The sequence below is a fragment of the Mustelus asterias genome, chromosome 15 (assembly GCF_964213995.1).
Source record: "Mustelus asterias chromosome 15, sMusAst1.hap1.1, whole genome shotgun sequence".
In the NCBI taxonomy this organism is placed as follows: Eukaryota; Metazoa; Chordata; class Chondrichthyes; order Carcharhiniformes; family Triakidae; genus Mustelus; species Mustelus asterias.
Genome location: NC_135815.1, coordinates 94,069,553 through 94,090,303, shown reverse-complemented (window position 1 = coordinate 94,090,303; position 20,751 = coordinate 94,069,553). Strand labels below are relative to the sequence as shown.

General features: G+C 47.5%; 2 protein-coding genes across 3 annotated transcripts in view; both read left to right on the top strand.

Moving 5' to 3' along the window:
* The window catches only part of tmx4 (thioredoxin-related transmembrane protein 4), a 55,741-nt gene extending 51,289 nt beyond the window's left edge, over window positions 1–4,452 (top strand). The window contains exon 8 of the mRNA XM_078230361.1: window positions 1,382–4,452. Within this exon, the coding sequence (XP_078086487.1) occupies window positions 1,382–1,602 (221 nt within the window). The 3' untranslated portion in view covers window positions 1,603–4,452. The remainder of the gene's footprint in view (window positions 1–1,381) is intronic.
* A 9,053-nt stretch (window positions 4,453–13,505) lies between these two features.
* Window positions 13,506–20,751, top strand: part of hao1 (hydroxyacid oxidase (glycolate oxidase) 1) — a 42,993-nt gene continuing 35,747 nt past the window's right edge. The window contains exon 1 of one of the 2 annotated variants that reach the window (XM_078230358.1): window positions 13,506–13,650. In XM_078230358.1, the coding sequence (XP_078086484.1) occupies window positions 13,514–13,650 (137 nt within the window). In that variant the 5' untranslated portion in view covers window positions 13,506–13,513. Of the gene's footprint in view, window positions 13,651–15,863; window positions 16,043–20,751 lie in introns of those variants that run through there. The other variant, XM_078230360.1, reaches the window with a different exon arrangement.

The window sequence follows — 20,751 nt, the reverse complement described above, 5'->3', positions numbered from 1 at the left end:
ATGACCGTAAAACTATTGTTGATTGTCGAAAAAAAACCCATCTGGTTCACTAATGTCCGTTAGGGAAGGAAATCTGCCATCCTTACCCGGTCTGGCCTTTGTGTGACTCCAGAGCCACACAGCAATGTGGTTGACTCTCAACTGATTTGATTTGCTTTGATTTATTACCTGATGAAGGATGATTACCTGACGGTTTGCACTCACCTGATGAAGGAGCAGTGCTCCGAAAGCTCGTGATTCCAGGTAAACCTGTTGGACTTTAACCTGGTGTTGTGAGACTTCTTGCTGTGCCCACCCCAGTCCAACGCCGGCATCTCCACGTCATGATTTATTATTGTCGAATGCGCACTATATAGACAAAGTTCAGGGAGCCATAGAATCCATACGGTACAGAAGGAGGCCATTTGGCCCATCGAATCTGTACCGACCACAATCCCACCTGGGCCCTATGCCTGTAACCCTCATTTACCCAGCTAATTCCCCTGATACAAGGGTCAATTTAGCATGTCCAGTCAACCTAACCCGCCTATCTTTGGAGTGTGGGAGGAAATAGGAGCACCCGGAGGAAACCCACGCAGACACGGGAGAACGTGCAAACTCCACGCAGTGACCGGAGGCCGGGAATCGAACCCAGGTCCCTGGCACTGTGAGGCAGCAGTGCTAACCACTGTGCCACCGTGCTGCTCCCGTTCATAGGGAAGGAAAGGAGAGGTACAGAATGCAGTGTTACAGTCATAGCTAGGGTGTAGAGAAAGATCAACTTAATAAGGTAGGTCCATTCAAAAGTCTGAAAAGTCCTGCAAAGTTAGTTTATTTATTAGTCACAAGTATGGCTTACATTAACACTGCAATGAAGTTACTGTGCAATTCCCCTAGTCGCCACACTCCGGCGCCTGTTCGGGTACACTGAGGGAGAATTTAGCATGGCCAATGTATCTAATCAGCACGTCTTTCGGAGTGTGGGAGGAAATCGGAGCACCCGGAGGAAACCCATGCGGACACTGGGAGAACATGCAGACTCCACACATACACACACACATACACAGTGACCCAAGCCAGGAATCGAACTCAGGTCCTTGGCGCTGTGAGGCAGCAGTGCTAACCACTGTGCCATGCCCTTCACAGAGAAGGAAAGGAGAGGGTGCAGACTGTAGTGTTGCAGTCATGCAGCTAGGGTGTAGAGAAAGATCAACTTAGTGTGAGGTAGATCCATTCAAAAGTCTGAGAAGTCCTTCAACTGCCCTCTGGAAATGGAGAGCAGTCAGACAATAAATGCTGGCCCAGCCTGTGACACACTCACCCTGCGAAATTAATTTTTAAATAAGCTGACCCCGGGGGGCACCTTTAACCCCCCCCCCCGCCCTCCCTTCTCCCCCTACAGAGATAATTGGAGGGGAGGATGAAGACTCGGAGGAGCTGGAGAAGAGGGAGGAGGATGTTCCAGACTGGGAGGCGCACGAGTCGGGAGCCGAGGATGAACAGAACGGCCCGAGCAGCAAGGCCTCGGGGGAGGAGTCCGCCTTCGAGGAGGACCAGCAGGTGTCGGACAGCGAGATGTCGGACGGGGGTCTGAGGAAACGAACAGTCGCCGGAGACTGCTGAGGGCTCCTGCCTCCGAAGCGACCGCCACTAGCAGGACTTGGACCAAAGAATTGTGCTTCTGTGGACTTTCTGTCCCCACCTTTTTTGAACTCGGAAACTTGGTTTGTTTGGATTATTTTTCCTCTTCCTAGTTGTGGAATTGAGTATGACAATCTTGATGAAATGCTACATGACTATGATACGCAGGCTCTGCCTGTAGCCTTTTGAAATGCTTTTTATAGGTTAATGAATGTTCCACATTTTTGTACTTTTTATATAAAATAAGCAGTGCACACCACTAAAGCCACTGAATAGATTTCTCTGAGCAGATGTGACCGTTAAAACAAATAGTGTGGCCTGCCAACCTCTACACCGTAACGGTGGCCAGACAGATACAACCCTGACCTTTCTGTACCCCCTCTCAAGGCGCATGTTTTAATAGGAATTCCAGCTTTCGGCAGGCTCTCAGCTTCCAGTTGCGTAACTCTGCGTCCCGAGTGTACGCTCCATTCGGGGGGGGAGGTGGGGGCAGGATTCTCCAACCTCGCCCGCGGCTGGGATTCTCCAGTCCCGCTAACCCTAACGGAGATTCGGCTGAGCGCCAGATTCTCCCGTTCTCGCTGGTAGCGGGGCGTGCGAGACCGGAGGATTCCGCCCTGGGCGTCGGTACGCGTGCTAAGTCGAACCGAAACAGTAGGACTTGCAATAAATGAATAAAGGCAGTAGAGTGATTCGACCTTCTAGGCCGGAATCTTGCCACCGTTCACGCCGGGCGGGATTTTCCCATCCCGCTGCAGTGACCGGGGATTTGGCTGGGTGTCAAATTCTCCGACCCCACCGCAGCGCGAGTGTAGTGTGAGCGGGGAATAAGATCGTGCCCCTGGTTTCCAAACAACAGAGTGGTGAAGGGATACTGTCGTCCTGATGGGAGTGATGTTCCCACCCATGTCGGAACCCAGGCAGTGGAGGGCTTGGCGACTCTCTGCACCTATGGTGTCAGTCCTTAGGGAAAATACACAGTGGGCGCGATCTTACCTGCCCTTCACGCTCTCGCTACAGGTCGGAGAACCTGGCAGCCGGATAAATCTCCGTTCACTGCAGCGGGATGGGAAGATTCCGACGATTGTCTTTGCGCTGAGGGTAGGGTAGAAATTGCTGCTGACTGGTTGCTGGTATGAAAGCATTTGGATCTGGTGTCCCCCTCCCTGCCCGCCCCCTCCCCGCCCGCTCCCCCCACCACCCTTTTAACAAAGAGGGTCACTGCCTTGCCTTAAAATAGCGGGAGAAGGAATGTGATCTGAGCACCCACGACACTTGTGTGATAATATTGCTAAACGTTCGAGACCCCTGTCTTGTGGCTGCACCGATTTGCGTCAAGAGACGAGCGCACTCTACCCGGAATTCAGCCAAACGCGTTGATGCTCCGTAATGTGCTGTTTGTTGGCAATCGTCGCGTGTGCAAGAATTAACCTGGGTTTATTCTATCCTGCCTCGACATAGGTGCGACCCTCCCAACTTCATTCAGCTCTTAAACCTCTTCAGGGATTCACTGTGGCTTTAACCTTGTTGGGATTCAGCTCCCCAAGACTGAATGTTCTTGATTTCAGCTACTCTTTAAAAAAGAAAGTTTTAAATTAGTAGTGCACTGCAGTATAAAGCTTACCACTGGAACTTGGAAGTTGAGAAGATTATTTTGAGCATATGGAGGATGGACTTTTAACTCTTGAGGAATAGTAAGTAGTCTCACAACACCAGGTTTATTTGGTAGCACGAACTTTTGGAGCGTTGCCCCTTCACCACTCACCTGATGAAGGGGCAACGCTCCGAAAACTCGTGCTGCCACTCACCTGATGAAGGGGCAACGTTCCGAAAGCTCGTGCTGCCAAATAAACCTGTTGGACTTTAACCTGGTGTTGTGAGACTACTTACTGTGCCCCACCCCAGTCCAACGCCGACATCTCCACATCTTGAGGAACAGGGAGTGATTGTTCTCGAGTCTTCAAATGTAATTACTGTTCTGAAACTGTTCACTTTTAAATATTACGAGCAATATATTGACAATTTTTGCATGGTTGTAAAGGCAGATGCATTTCTGACCGATTTAACTCAAAAAAACGTTTTGCCATTTGTACATAACCGTTCAGTATCCTCATTAGAAAATTGGACCTGGAGTGCGGGATTTTTGCACTATTTTTGTAAAGAATATTTCTTTTCTGTATTTTTACGGGGATATGAAAGGCTGTATTTTAAAATTTGACCTTTTGTATTTTATGCGAATGACATTGGAGATGTATCTTTTTTTTGTAAAATGAATGCAGAAGTACCTGCTTTATTTTGTATTTATTGGTTTGGTTTTTATTTTTGCTCAGAGTTAGGCTGGCTTTGTTTACAAGTTGAAGGTGTAGAGGTTTGTGAAGACTCGCACGCGTCTCTACACTGTGACCACAATGGGATGCCACCTCCCCCCTCTGTATTTTTATGATTCGCGGCTTTTGGACTTGTCCATCAAACTGGCCTTTTGATACTGAGAAGATATTCCCCCTCCCGCTGTTAACTGTGCAATGTTAACTGATGAACATGCTTGAAGCTCAAAGCAGTGCGATGCTTCTCGAGGGTTGCCAAGTCAGGCAAAATGAATGTGACGTGGGCTAAAGCGTTAATTGCGCAGTCTTCCCATTTCAGTTTTACGCTCAATAATGAGCTTGTTAGAAAGCAGAAAGAATGTGATGGGGCAGTGACGTATGTCCGTTTTTTGGGGGGGGGGGGGTGGGGGGGGAGGAGGATGGAACAGGAAAACACAATTTTTACAATGCGAGTGTTTCTTAAGCTATCGATTTGTTAACAGACGATGCAATAAATGCATGCCTTTTCTACCTTTTGGTTTGACTCATCCTTGAATTCCAATTCTCTTTCCCACACCTGGTGGTACACTTAGGCAGCCTTCCGTCTATTTCCAGAGCTAGCAATTCCCGGTCGCTAGTCTGTTACCAGAGGCTCATAGCTTGGGACCAAAAGAGAAAACGCTGGAAATATCAGCAGGTCTGGTAGCATCTGTAAGGGGAAAAAAGAGCTGACATTTCGAGTCCAGATGACCCTTTGTCAATGCTTTGACAAAGGCTCATCTGGACTCGAAACGTCAGCTCTTTTCTCTCCTTACAGATGCTGCCAGACCTGCTGAGATTTTCCAGCATTTTCTCTTTTGGTTTTAGATTCCAGCATCCGCAGTAATTTGCTTTTATTTCTTATAGCTTGGGCATGACTCCACATCAAGCGTGGCTGACCAGAAGTCCCTCCCGCTCTTACCGCCAGCCATTGGCATGTTTGAAAGGAATTTTGCAGGTTGACTCTCAATCTGTTGCCCACGTTATGAATGCACCTTCCTTGGCCATCAAGGCCTGCGGTGGGGCTCGAACCCAGAGTCTGCACATTCTCCCCGTGGCCGCATTTGTTTCCTCCGGGTGTTCCGGTTTCCTCCCACAGTCCAAAGATGTGCAGGTTAGGTGGATTGGCCATGCTAAATTGCCCCTTAGTGTCAGGGGCACTAGCTAGGGTAAATGCATGGGGTTGTGGGAATGGGGCCTGGGTGGGATTGTGATCGGTGCAGACCCGATGGGCCGAATGGCGGCCTCCTGCACTGGAGGATTCTATGATTAGTGTGACAAGTAGGCTTACATTAACACTGCAATGAAGTTACTGTGAAAATCCCCTAGTCGCCACACTCTGGGGCCTGTTCGGGTACACTGAGGGAGAATTTAGCATGGCCAATGCACCTAACCAGCGTGTGTTTTGGACTGTGGGAGGAAACTGGAGCATCCGGAGGAAACCCACGCAGACATGGGGAGAACATGCACTCTCCGCACAGACAGTGACCCAAGCCTGGAATCAAATCTGGGTCCCTGGCACTGTAAGGCCTGTGTTAAACTTCTTACTGTGTTTACCCCAGTCCAATGCCGGCGTCTCCACATCATGATTGTGAAGCAGCTGAGCTAACCATTGTGCTGTCCCACTGCCCACAAGACCTCCTTATCCATGAATGATCTTATCAATTTAATGCTCACTGCAGCATAGCATATTGTGGGTGAGATGTCTGTTATTTGCCCATCCCAGCTCCTCTGCTATTGAAACACTTGTTTGTGCCCTGGTTACCTCCAGGCTTGACTCATTTCAATGCATCTGGCTGGCCTTTCATATTCTATCCTCTCTAAACTTGAGGACATCCCCAAAACTCTGCCGCCTGTCTCTTAACTCCCACCAAATCCCATTCACCATTCCACCCTGTAGTCGCTGACACACACTGGCTCCCAGTCATTTGAAATGACTAAATATTCTCATCCTTGGTTTCTGATCCTCTGCAGACTTGCTTCTCCTTAACGCCATAATCTCCTCCAGCCTTGCTTATCTACACTCACCTACTTCCAGAAGTTTTAGTTTCAAGTTTATTTTATTAGCATCACAAGTAGGCTTACATTAACACTGCAATGAAGTTACTGTGAAAATCCCCTAATCACCACACTCCAGCACCTGATTGGGTACACGGAGAGAAATTAGCATAGCCAATCCACCTAACCTGCACCTTATTGGCCCCTAAGGGGCAACTTAGTATAGTCAATCCACCCAACCTGCACATTATTGGCCACTAAGGGGCAATTTAGCATAGCCAATCCACCCAACCTGCACATCATTGGCCACTAAGGGGCAACTTAGTATAGTCAATCCACCCAACCTGCACATCATTGGCCACTAAGGGGCAATTTAGCATAGCCAATCCACCCAACCTGCACATCTTTGGACACTGAGGGGACAATGTGGCATAGCCAATCAACCTAACCTACACATCTTTGGAGTGTGGGAGGAAACCCATACGGACACGGGGAGAACGTGCAGACTCACACAGTCACTCAAGGTTGGAATTGAACCTGGATCCCTGGCGCCGTGAGGCAGTGCTAGCCACTGTGCCACCCTATCTCCATCTTAGATGGATGACCCCTTATTCTGAAACTGACACTGCTCCCTGGTTCTAGATTCAGCCGTATGGAGAAACACCCTCTCGGCATACACATAGTTAAACCGCCACGGAATCTTTTCTATCAATCAAGTCACCTTTCATTTCTTTAAACTCGCGATGGGTACAAGTTCAACCTGCTCAACAATTTCCTCATTGGATGGCCCCATCGTCCCAGGAATTGGGACATGAATTGGATGCGAAACCGTGGCTTGGTCAGATGTTTTTTTTCTTTGTGGTTCAGGTGGACGTTGGGGAAGGAGCAAGGATTTGGGCCTGTTGTCCTGGCCAATGGAACTCCAAACCAGCATCACCAAAAGCCAACCTAAATCTCGTGCGACATTTTGGGATCGTGCTGTGTACAAAATGACCGGTGTTTGCCTGCCTGAAGCAAAAGTGACTTTGAAGCACAGACTTTCAGGTTGGGAGTGGGAGGTGGCATAGAACTTCAGGAACGTTTGACATCCTGTTGCTGTTGGAATATAAGGGACAGCACCAAATAGTCACAACCTACTCAAACCTTCATTAAAAAAAATGCAGAGTGTAGCAAGTGTCCCTTTAAGGAGCAATCTGCAGAGTAAGGGTCACGTGATCCAGGTAGCAGGGTGGGGGAACCACCCTGGTCAGCAGGGGTTACTGTTCCAGAACAATCTCGGGAGCTGACTGCGGCTGATTTGATTTATTGTCACATGTATTAGTGTACAGTGAAAAGTATTGTTTCTTGCATGCTAGACAAAGTATACACCGTGCATAGGTGATCTCAGACTTTTGTATCTTTTTCCTGATGGAAAAAAGTGGAAGAGAGAATGTCCGGGGTGCGTGGGGTCCTTAATTATGCCAGCTGCTTTGCCGAGGCAGCGGGAAGTGTAGACAGAGTCAATGGGTGGGAGACTGGTTTGAGTGATGGACTGGGCTTCACTCATGACCCTTTGTAGTTTCTTGCCATCTTGGGCAGAGCAGGAGCCATACCAAGCTGTGATACAACCAGAAAGAATGCTTTCTATGGTGCATCTGTGGAAGTTGGTGAGAGTTGTAGCGGACATGCCAAATTTCCTTCGCCTCCTGAGAAAGCAGAGGTGTTGGTGGGCTTCCTTAGCTATAGTGTCGGCCTGGAGGGAGTAGGACAGGTTGTTGGTGATCTGGACACCTAAAAAGCTGAAGCTCTCGACCATTTCTATTGCGTCCTCATTGATGTAGACAGGAGCATGTCCTCCATGACACTTCCTGAAGTCGATGACAATCTCCTTCGTTGAATGTAATTGGTTTAGCAAAGTCTCTGCTGAAGCTCCAGGCCTCATTACGGGCCCAGGGGGTCCCACAGGGTTTGCTGCAGCCTCTACTGCACCCTCTCCAGTGGGATCCCTGACGCTCTGAGAACCTACCTGGGCAGTAGCAGAGTTTATGATTGAATCTATTCCTGGTGGTTCCATCACGTGACTTGCCCTCATTCTCCAACCAATTAGACCATAAGATAAAGGAATAGAATTGGACCATTCAGCCCATTGAGTCTGCTTTGCCATTCAATCATTGCTGATATGTTTCTCAACTCCATTCTCCTGCCTTTTCCCCATAACCTTAGATCCCCTTACCAATCAAGAACTTATCCATCTCTGTCTTAAATGCACTCAATGACCCGGCCTCCACAGCCTTCTGTGGCAATTAATTCTACAAAGATTCACCACCCTCTGGCTGAAGAAATTCCTTCTCATCTCTGTTCTAAAGGGTCGTCCCTTTACTCTGAGGCTGTGCCTTCGGATCCTACTCTCGGAAATTATTCAGGCAACACACGGTTTTTGTGATGCGCTGCCTTCCTACCCCAATCGGAAAGCAAAAAGATTCATTCTCCATTTAGAAGATGCTTGACTCTCAGCCAAACAGCCTTCAAACTCTCCTCCCCCCATTTTCAATATTTTTGAATCTGGTAAAGAGAAATCACAGAATTCTAAAGTGCAGAAGAGGCCCTTCGGCCCATCGAGTCTGGATCAACGCATGAAAGGCCCTGACCTGCCCACCTAATCCCACTTGCCAGCACTTGTCCCATAGCCTTGAATGTTATGGCGTGCCAAGTACTCATCCAGGTACTTTTTAAAGGATGTGAGGCGTCCCGCCTCCACCACCCTCCCAGGCAGCGCATTCCAGACCATCACCACCCTCTGGGGAAAAAGGATTTTCCTCAAATCCCCCCCTAAACCACACCCCTCGCTTTTAACTAGTGTCCCCTTGTAACTGATCCTTCAACTCAGGGGAACAGCTGCACCCTATCCACCCTGACCATGTCCCTCATAATCTTGAACACCTCAATCAGGTCACCCCCTCAGTCTTCTCTGCTCCAGAAATGCTCAGAAAAAAAACATCTATTGTCCCAAAGATTTTTCAACAGGGTTGCATACAGCAGAGTCCGGGGGATAAATCATCAATTTCCAGGAGACTCCAGGCCAATCCTGGATGGTTGCTATCCCTCCAGGGCAGGAAGGTGAGTGATCTATCAAATAATCGGGAAGGAACGTGACACAAAATTCACCCTGGAAGCTAAGTGAATCTGATTCCTCTTAGTCACGCAACACAGGGAAAGTTAAACAGCTATTGCATTCACTGCTCCCAACATGGTCTCTACATTGGGGAGACTAAACACAGGCTGGGTGACTGCTTTGCGGGACACCTTCGCTCAACCTGCAACTATGACAACATCCTTCCTGTCGCTTGCCATGTCAACCCAGCACCCGGCACGGTGGCACAGCGATTAGCACAGCTGCTCTGTGACCCTTACACCCAAACTTTGTAGTTCCCTTGGCTTCTGTGAAAGTTGTATTTGAAACAGTAAGTGTCATGTGTCTTTCTATTTCCATTTGTTTCTGTTTTGCTGGGTTTGTGCGCACTGTAGAATGATACAGCACTGAAGGAGGCTATTTAGCTTGTCATGGCTGGGTTGGCTCTTGAAAGGATCTATCTGGTTGGTTCCATTCCCCAGCCCTTTCCCCATGATCCAAAACTTTCTCCTTCCAACACTTTACCCAATGGCCTTTTGAAAGTTAGCACTGAGTCTGCTTCCACCACCTTTTCTAGCACATACTCCAGATCACAGCAACACAGTGTGTTTTAAAAAGATGTTTCCCCATCTCACCTCTGGTTATTTTGCAAATTACCTTAAATCTGTTGCGCTCCGGTTACTGATCCTTCCTGCAACTGGAAATGGTGGAATTGCCTCACAACGTTCAAGATTTAAAAAAAAGTTTATTCATTAGTGTCACAAGTAGGCTTACATTAACACTGCAATGAAGTTACTTTGAAAATCCCCGAGTTGCCACACTCCGCCACCTGTTTGGGTAACACTGAGGGAGAATTTAGCACAGCCAACGCACCTAACCAGCATGTCTTTTGGACTGTGGGGGGAAACCGGAGCACCCGGAGGAAACCCCCACAGTGGCAACAGTGCTAACCACCCGTGCCCCACTTCGTGATTTATGAGACAACAACATGCCTTTTATTGATGATGATGTTGACTATTCAAACACTGTAAAAACTATCCCAAGATGGACGCTGTGATGGCACAGTGGTTAGCACTGCTGCCTCACAGCGCCAGGGACCTGGGTTCGATTCTGTGTGGAGTTTGCACCTTCTCCCCGTGTCTGCGTGGGTTTCCTCCGGGTGCTACGGTTTCCTCCCACAGTCCAAAGATGTGCGGGTTAGGTTGATTGGCTATGCTAAATTGCCCCTTTGTGTCAGGGGGATTAGCAGGGTAAATATGAGGGGTTATGGGGATAGGGCCTGGGTGGGATTGTTGTCAGTGCAGACTCGATGGGCCGAATGGCCTCCTTCTGCACTGTAGGGATTGTATGATTGTATAAAGATTTGTGAACAAACGAAATGCAAAGCAGGACAGAGGCCTCCGGAGCAACCTAAAACCTTCCAGACTCGGGTTCTTCATTCATCAGATCTGGAACTTCCCTGGCAGCCATTCAAAATAAACTTGACTGGTAAAAGAAGCTTAATCCTGGCCCGCTTGCCAGGAACCGGTGCCAAGAATCATTTCAATATCGAATTGTTGAAAGGGTTGGATTTATCTAAATTGGTCTTCTCACCCATAAACCTGCAGATTAATCTGCTTCAAATGTGTGTCCTCGTGCTGTCTGTTTTGTTTCAATGGGTCAGCAATCTAACTCTCAAAAAGCAGCTGAATGGAAGATCAGGGGGTGAAAGGATTTAAGGCCCAAATTGTGCCGACTCACCCAAGTTCTCTGTGCCTTCGCACCCCTCCCAGGATCGACCCCCACACACAACAAACTCCATGTTATTCTCGAGGTGCCCACTGTCTATGGGGTTTTTTTTGCAAACTCATGATGAACTTATGCTCATTTTTCTTTTGAGGGGGGAGGTAGTTGGCATGCGTAGATCTCGGGTGAGTGATGATTTGCATGGAGTCCATCTCCAAGTGCTGTCGAAATGAGAGTTAAATGTTAACCGTGTAGGAGGGCAGAGTACAGTGTGGTGTGCTTACCAGCAGACACTGTTTCCCTCCACCGCAAGTGGAACCAGAAAGGATGCCTGGCAAGCCGGTGTGCATTGACGACTTTGAACAACATGCGAGAGATATTCTTCCCAAAGCGGTGTACGACTATTACCGATCAGGAGCAGATGAGCAGCAGACATTGATGGACAATGTGGTTTCTTTCTCAAGGTATTCTTGGAGCTTTAATTTAGTAAGAAGTCTCACAACACCAGGTTAAAGTCCAACAGGTTTATTTGGTAGCAAAAGCCACTAGCTTTCAGAGGGCTGCTCCTTCATCAGGTAAGTGGGACTTACCTGACGAAGGAGCAGCGCTCCTTACCACTTACGCTTTGAGGAAGAATTTCTTCAGCCAGAGAGCGGTGAATCTGTGGAACTCTTTGCGGAAGGCTGTGGAGGCCAGGTCATTGAGTGTCTTTAAGACAGAGATAGATGGGTTATTGATTAATAAGGGGATCAGGGGTTATGGGGAAAAGGCAGGAGAATGGGGATGAGAAAGATATCAGCCATGATTGAATGGCGGAGCAGATTCGATGGGCCGAGTGGTCTAATTCTGCTCCTATGTCTTATGGTCTGATTTATTATTGTCACACGTATTAGTCTACAGTTAAAAGTATTGTTTCTTGCGCGCTATACAGACGAGGCATACCGTTCATGGAGAAGGAAAGGAGAGGATGCAGAATGTAGTGTTACAGTCATAGCTAGGGTGCAGAGAAAGATCAGCTTAATGTGAGGTAGGTCCGTTCAAAAGTCTGACAGCAGCAGGGAAGAAGCTGTTCTTGAGTCGGTTGGTACGTGACCTCAGACTTTTGTATCTTTTTCCCGACGGAAGAAGGTGGAAGAGAGAATGTCCGGGGTGCGTGGGATCCTTCATTATACTGGCTGCTTTTCCAAGGCAGCGGAAATACTTGCATTTTGATTTCTATGGTCCAAGTAAGCTTGCAAATATCTATGTTGTTTTCTGGGGATTTTTTAGGAATTGGCCAGAAATTACTATTGTCATTATTTATTTATTAGTGTCTCAAGTTGGCTTACATTAACACTGCAATGAAGTTACTTTGAAAATCCCCCAATTGTCACACTCTGGGCACTTGTTCTGGTACACTGAGGGAGAATTTAGCAATGCACCTATCCTGAACATCTTTCAGACTGTGGGAGGAAACCGGAGCACCCGGAGGAAACCCACGCAGACACGGGGAGAACGTGCAGACTCTGCACAGACAGTGACCCAAGCCGGGAATCAAACCCGGGTCCCTGGCGACATGAGGCAGCAGTGCCACCGTGCTGCCCTAATAACAAATGCATGATTTTTCTCATACTAATTTAAGTTGAGACAACGTGTTTAATGCAAATAGCTTAGTGCTTTGATGAAGTAGTGGCTGGAGCAATTCCGTATGAAGGTATCACGGCATGATGGCACAGTGGTTAGCATTGCAGCCTCAGAGTGCCAGGGACCCGGGTTCGATTCCCAGCTTAGGTCTCTGTCTGTGTGGAGTTGCATATTCTCCCCATGTCTGCGTGGGTTTCCTCCAGGTGCTCCGGTTTCCTCCCACAGTCCCAAGATGTGGGGGTTAGATTGATTGGCCATGCCAAATTGCCCCTTTGTGTCAGGGGGATTAGCAGGGTAAATATGAGGAGTTACGGGAATAGAGTCTGGGTGGGATTGTGCTCAGTGCAGACTCTATGGGCCGAATGGCCTCCTTCTGCACTGTAGGGATTGTATGATTCTATAAAGGTTTGTGAACAAACGAAATGCAAAGCAGGACAGAGGCCTGCGGAGCAACTCAAAACCTTCCAGACTCGGGTTCTTCATTCATCAGATCTGGAACTTCCCTGGCAGCCATTCAAAATAAACTTGACTGGTAAAAGAAGCTTAATCCTGGCGCGTTTGCCAGGAACCGGTGCCAAGAATCATTTCAATATCGAATTGTTGAAAGGGTTGGATTTATCTAAATTGGTCTTCTCACCCATAACCCTGCAGATTAATCTGCTTCAAATGTGTGTCCTTGTGCTGTCTGTTTTGTTTCAATGGGTTAGCAATCTAACTCTCAAAAAGGAGCAGAATGGAAGATCAGGGGGTGAAAGGATTTAAGGCCCAAATTGTGCCGACTCACCCAAGTTCTCTGTGCCTTCGCAGCCCTCCCAGGATCGACCCCCACACACAACAAACTCCGTGCTATTCTCGAGGTGCCCACTCTCTCGGGGTTTTTTTTTGCAAACTCATGATGAACTTATGCTCATTTTTCTTTTGAGGGGGGAGGTAGTTGGCATGCGTAGATCTCGGGTGAGTGATGATTTGCATGGAGTCCATCTCCAAGTGCTGTCGAAATGAGAGTTAAATGTTAACCGTGTAGGAGGGCAGAGTGCAGTGTGGTGTGCTTACCAGCAGACACTGTTTCCCTCTGCCGCAAGTGGAACCAGGAAGGATGCCTGGCAAGCCGGTGTGCATTGACGACTTTGAACAACATGCGAGAGATATTCTTCCCAAAGCGGTGTACGACTATTACCGATCAGGAGCAGATGAGCAGCAGACATTGATGGACAATGTGGCTGCTTTCTCAAGGTATTCTTGGAGCTTTAATTTAGTAAGAAGTCTCACAACACCAGGTTAAAGTCCAACAGGTTTATTTGGTAGCAAAAGCCACTAGCTTTCAGAGGGCTGCTCCTTCATCAGGTAAGTGGGACTTACCTGACGAAGGAGCAGCGCTCCTTACCACTTACGCTTTGAGGAAGAATTTCTTCAGCCAGAGAGCGGTGAATCTGTGGAACTCTTTGCGGAAGGCTGTGGAGGCCAGGTCATTGAGTGTCTTTAAGACAGAGATAGATGGGTTATTGATTAATAAGGGGATCAGGGGTTATGGGGAAAAGGCAGGAGAATGGGGATGAGAAAGATATCAGCCATGATTGAATGGCGGAGCAGATTCGATGGGCCGAGTGGTCTAATTCTGCTCCTATGTCTTATGGTCTGATTTATTATTGTCACACGTATTAGTCTACAGTTAAAAGTATTGTTTCTTGCGCGCTATACAGACGAGGCATACCGTTCATGGAGAAGGAAAGGAGAGGATGCAGAATGTAGTGTTACAGTCATAGCTAGGGTGCAGAGAAAGATCAGCTTAATGTGAGGTAGGTCCATTCAAAAGTCTGACAGCAGCAGGGAAGAAGCTGTTCTTGAGTCGGTTGGTACGTGACCTCAGACTTTTGTATCTTTTTCCCGACGGAAGAAGGTGGAAGAGAGAATGTCCGGGGTGCGTGGGATCCTTCATTATACTGGCTGCTTTTCCAAGGCAGCGGAAATACTTGCATTTTGATTTCTATGGTCCAAGTAAGCTTGCAAATATCTATGTTGTTTTCTGGGGATTTTTTAGGAATTGGCCAGAAATTACTATTGTCATTATTTATTTATTAGTGTCTCAAGTTGGCTTACATTAACACTGCAATGAAGTTACTTTGAAAATCCCCCAATTGTCACACTCTGGGCACTTGTTCTGGTACACTGAGGGAGAATTTAGCAATGCACCTATCCTGAACATCTTTCAGACTGTGGGAGGAAACCGGAGCACCCGGAGGAAACCCACGCAGACACAGGGAGAACGTGCAGACTCTGCACAGACAGTGACCCAAGCCGGGAATCAAACCCGGGTCCCTGGCGACATGAGGCAGCAGTGCCACCGTGCTGCCCTAATAACAAATGCATGATTTTTCTCATACTAATTTAAGTTGAGACAACTTGTTTAATGCAAATAGCTTAGTGCTTTGATGAAGTAGTGGCTGGAGCAATTCTGTATGAAGGTATCACGGCATGATGGCACAGTGGTTAGCATTGCAGCCTCAGAGTGCCAGGGACCCGGGTTCGATTCCCAGCTTAGGTCTCTGTCTGTGTGGAGTTGCATATTCTCCCCATGTCTGCGTGGGTTTCCTCCAGGTGCTCCGGTTTCCTCCCACAGTCCCAAGATGTGGGGGTTAGATTGATTGGCCATGCCAAATTGCCCCTTTGTGTCAGGGGGATTAGCAGGGTAAATATGAGGAGTTACGGGAATAGAGTCTGGGTGGGATTGTGCTCAGTGCAGACTCTATGGGCCGAATGGCCTCCTTCTGCACTGTAGGGATTGTATGATTCTATAAAGGTTTGTGAACAAACGAAATGCAAAGCAGGACAGAGGCCTGCGGAGCAACTCAAAACCTTCCAGACTCGGGTTCTTCATTCATCAGATCTGGAACTTCCCTGGCAGCCATTCAAAATAAACTTGACTGGTAAAAGAAGCTTAATCCTGGCCCGCTTGCCAGGAACCGGTGCCAAGAATCATCTCAATATCGAATTGTTGAAAGGGTTGGATTTATCTAAATTGGTCTTCTCACCCATAAACCTGCAGATTAATCTGCTTCAAATGTGTGTCCTTGTGCTGTCTGTTTTGTTTCAATGGGTCAGCAATCTAACTCTCAAAAAGCAGCTGAATGGAAGATCAGGGGGTGAAAGGATTTAAGGCCCAAATTGTGCCGACTCACCCAAGTTCTCTGTGCCTTCGCAACCCTCCCAGGATCGACCCCCACACACAACAAACTCCGTGCTATTCTCGAGGTGCCCACTCTCTCGGGGTTTTTTTTTGCAAACTCATGATGAACTTATGCTCATTTTTCTTTTGAGGGGGGAGGTAGTTGGCATGCGTAGATCTCGGGTGAGTGATGATTTGCATGGAGTCCATCTCCAAGTGCTGTCGAAATGAGAGTTAAATGTTAACCGTGTAGGAGGGCAGAGTGCAGTGTGGTGTGCTTACCAGCAGACACTGTTTCCCTCCGCCGCAAGTGGAACCAGAAAGGATGCCTGGCAAGCCGGTGTGCATTGACGACTTTGAACAACATGCGAGAGATATTCTTCCCAAAGCGGTGTACGACTATTACCGATCAGGAGCAGATGAGCAGCAGACATTGACGGACAATGTGACTGCCTTCTCAAGGTATTCTTGGAGCTTTAAGTTAGCTCAGGGCATCTTGATTCACTTTGCCCTCATTTCAATGTATCTGGAAAAAATATCCCTCTGTCAAACCCGAAACAACTGACTAAAGAGAGAAACTTCAGGAAATATCGAATGAATAGGAACATTTGATTTGGATGGCACGGTGGCACAGTGGTTAGCACTGCTTCCTCACAGTGCCAGGGATCCGGGTTCAATATCGGCCCCGGGTCACTGTCTGTGTGGAATCTGCACATTCTCCCCGTGTCTGCTTGGTTTCCTCCGGGTGCTGTTGTTTCCTCCCACCGTCCAAAGATGTGTGGGTTCGGGGGATTAGGGCCATGCTAAAATAAAATTGGCCCTTAGTGTCAGGGGGATTTGGAGGGTAAATATGTGGGGTGACGGGGATAGGTCCTGGGTAGGGTTGGTGTCATGGGCTCGATGGGCCGAATGGCCTTCATCTACTCTATGGATTTGATTTGATTTGACTTATTATTGTCACATGTATTAGTATACAGTAAAAAGTATTGTTTCTTGCGCACTATACAGACAAGGCATACCGATCATAGAGAAGAAAAGGAGAGAGTGCAGAATGCAGTGTTACAGTCATAGCTAGGGTGTAGAGAAAGATCAACTTAATGCGAGGTAGGCCCATTCAAAAGTCTGATGGCAGCAGGGAAGAAGCTGTTCTTGAGTCGGTTGGTACGTGACCTCAAACTTTTGTATCTTTTTGCTGACGGAAGAAGCTGGAAGAGAGAATGTGCGGGGTGCGTGGGGTCCTTAATTATGCTGGCTGCTTTTTGAGGCAGTGGAAATACTTGCATTTTGATTCTTATGGTCCAAATAAACTGGTAAATGTCTATGTTGTTTTCTGGGGACTTTTTAAAGAATTGGCCTGAAATTACTGTTTTTATTAATTATTAGTGTCACAAGTAGGCTTACATTAACACTGCAATGAAGTTGCTGTGAAAATCCCCTAGTCACCACACTCTGGCACCTGTTCAGGTACACTGAGGGAGAATTTAGCACGGCCAATGCACTTAACCAGCACATCTTTTGGACTGTGGGAGGAAACCGGAGCACCCGGAGGAAACTCATGCAGACACGGGGAGAACGTGCAAACTCAGCACAGTGACCGAAGCCAGGAATCGAACCCAGGTCCCTGGCGCTGTGAGGCAGCAGTGCCACCGTGCTGCCCTAATAATGAATGCATATTGTGAATGCATGATTTTTCTCATACTAATTTAACTTGAAACAACCTGTTTAATGCAGATAGCTTAGTGCTCTGATGAAATAGTGGCTGGAGCAATTCCGTATGAAAATACCAAGGCACGGTGGCACAGTGGTTAGCACCGCTGCCTCACAGTGCCAGGGACCCAGGTTCGAATCCCGGCTTGGGTCACTGTCTGTGTGGAGTTTGCACATGCTCCCCGTGTCTGCGTGGGTTTCCTCCGGGTGCTCCGGTTTCCACCCACAGTCCAAAGATGTGTAGGTTAGGTTGATTGGCCATGCTAAATTGCCCTTTAGTGTCAGGGGGATTAGAAGGGTGAATACAAGAGGTTATGGGGATTTGGACTTGGGTGGGATTGTGGTTGGTGCAGACTCGATGGGCCGAATGGCTTCCTTCTGCAATGTAGGGATTCTATGATTCCAAGAAGTGTATGGTTGCAACCGTCACCAACTTGTATACAGCACATCATAACATTCCAACAATTTAACTTGACTTAAATTCTTAAAAGGGCTTTCTGAGCTTGGTGGATGAATGCTGCTCTCCAGAGGCATCTGACAATGAATTAATGTTTCAATTCGGTCAAGACGTTTTGTGAGGCAGATGTTCTGAAATGTCTGAAGAACAAAAGCTCAAATTCTTCCCATTATCCATTTTGTTCCTGATCTTAAAAAAACAAATTGGTAAACCTGTTTTTTTCTGCGTTTCTTTGTTCATGCTACTCCCACAAAATAATTTTCTTTAACTGAGCTTACTGATAGATCTGGAAATTCCTCCACTCCCATATGTGTAGGAGTCTCTTCTACTCAGTCCAGCTCAATACTCAGCTAGCAAGATTCAAAATGACTCAGAGAAGGATCATAGAATCCCTGCAGTGCGGAAGGAGGCCATTCGGCCCACTGAGTTTGCACTGACTCTGTAACAGAGCATCTTACCCAAGCCCTTTCCTGGTACCCCATGTATTTACTCCCCTAACCTACACATCTTGGGACTCATAGGGGAAATTTACGATGGCCAGTCCACCTAACCTGCACATCTGCACCGACCACAATCCCATGCAGGCCCTATCCCCATAACGCCACGTATTTACCTTCCTAATGCCCCTGGCAATCTCTCATGGCCAATTCCCCGCACATCTTTGGAGTGTGGGAGGAAACCCACGCAGACACGGGGAGAACGTGCAAACTCCACACAGAAAGTCAACTGAGACAGGAATTGAACCCGGATCCCTGGCGCTGTGAGGCAGCAGTGCTAACCACTGTGCCACTTTGTCGCCCTGGAGACATCTTCTGTGGGTATCTTAGCTTGGAACTGTCTCGCCACTCACAAAGTCTCACATTTGGAAGGCTTCCTGATGACTTAATGTTAATTCTTGCCGTCTTCCTATAGGTCCTAATTCACATTCTTGTTTCGCCACCCATCAAGACCAGCACTATCTGGACATGTCCCTCTCCCCCGGGGGCAATAGTGACCCTCTTGTTCCTGTTCCTGGGAGGAACTCCACGACAGGTTCACTATATTGAGTGAGGGGAAGATCTGGTGAGGGAGGTCTTACGTTACATTCAAAGTGCATTGAAATGGATGTAAATCGGGGTTTTCACCAAGTCTGGGCATGATGCAGATTCATTTCTCTTTCCTCAACGATTGGTGAAGACATTTAGTTCAGCGATGAGTTGCTGTCCATACATCCCAGAGCTCTTATGGTGAGACCAAAACTGGAATACAGTGACCAGTTCTGATAACCACAATATAAAGAGGATGCAAGCCAGCATAATCAAGGACCCCACGCACCCCAGACATTCTCTCTTCCACCTTTTTCCTTCGGGAAAAAGATACAAAAGCCTGAGGTCATGTACCAACCGACTCAAGAACAGCTTCTTCCCTGCTGCTATCAGACTTTTGAATGGACTTATCTCGCATTAAGTTGATCTTTCTCTACACCCTAGCTATGACTGTAACACTACATTCTGCACCCTCTCCTTTCCTTCTCTATGAACGGTATGCTTTGTATAGTGCGCAAGAAACAATACTTTTCACTGTATGCTAATACATGTGACAATAATAAATCAAATCAAATCAAATGTATGCAGCAGTAATAGAATCATCACCAACAACCTGTCCTGGTCCCCCCAAGCCAACGCTATAGTTAAGAAAGCCCACTTTGTCGCCCACTTTCTCAGAAGACAAAGGAAATTTGGCATGTCCGCTACGGCTCTCACCAACTTTTACAGATGTACCATAGAAAGTATTCTTTCCGGTTGTATCACAGGTTGGTATGGCTCCTGTTCTGCCCAAGACCGCAGGAAACTGCAGGGGGTCATGGACAATGCCCAGTGCATCACACAAACCAACCTCCCTCCTATTGACTCTGTCTACACTTCCCGTTGCTTGGAAAAGCAGCCAGCATAATCAAGGAGCCCACACACCCCGGACATTCTCTCTTCCACCTTCTTCCGTCGGGAAAAAGATACAAAAGTCTGAGGTCACGTACCAACTGACTCAAGAACAGCTTCTTCCCTGCTGCTGTCAGACTTTTGAATGGACCTACCTTGTATTAAGTTGATCTTTCTCTACACCCTAGCTATGACTGTAACACTACATCCTGCACTCTCTCCTTTCCTTCTCTATGAATGGTATGTTTTGTCTGTATAGCGCGCAAGAAACAATACTTTTCACTGTATGTTAATACATGCCAATAATAAATCAAATCAAAAATTAAATCAAAGAGTTACAGAGGAGATTTACTCGAGTGGTACCAGGGATGGGGGAGTGGGAGGTTAGGTTGGAGAAGCAAAGTTTGTTCTTGGAGCAAAGATGAGGGAAGATTAGATCGAGGTGTAGAAGATTCTGACAGGTTTGGATAAAGTAGATAAAGAAAACCTGTTCCGATTAGCTAATGGTAGAAGGACTAGAGGACCCAGATGAAGAGTTTTGCCAGAGGTCAGGGGAGATGTGAGGAAGAATGTTTCTCGCCGCCATACGTAATGACCTGAAGCTTGCTGCTTATGAGGGTGGTTGAACCACAGACTTTTCATTTCAAAAGGAAATTGAGTGGGCATTAGAGGGGCTACATGGCATGGCTACAGAGATAGAGTGGGGGAATATGACTGATTTGCTCTGCTGAGGGCTGGCATAGACTCGATGGGCTGAATGGCCTCTTGTTACACTTTGTCACACATCTTTGGAGTGTGGGAGGATACCGGAGAAAACCCATGCAGACACGGGGAGACCATGAAGAAGACTGCCGTTCTTATGCATGCAGCAAGCACCAGAATAATCATCGGGTACACGGTTTGCTCCTTGAATGATGATTTAGACGCCTGGGTAGGTTTGCGGAGAGTGGACCATGTTGAAGGCCTCATCTGTTGTGGTTGTGATTCGTATGTTTGTGCAACCTTGCTACCACGGTGACACAGTGGTTAGCACTGCGGCCTCACAGCGCCAGGGACTGGGGTTCGATTCCCGGCTTGGGTCACAGTCTGTG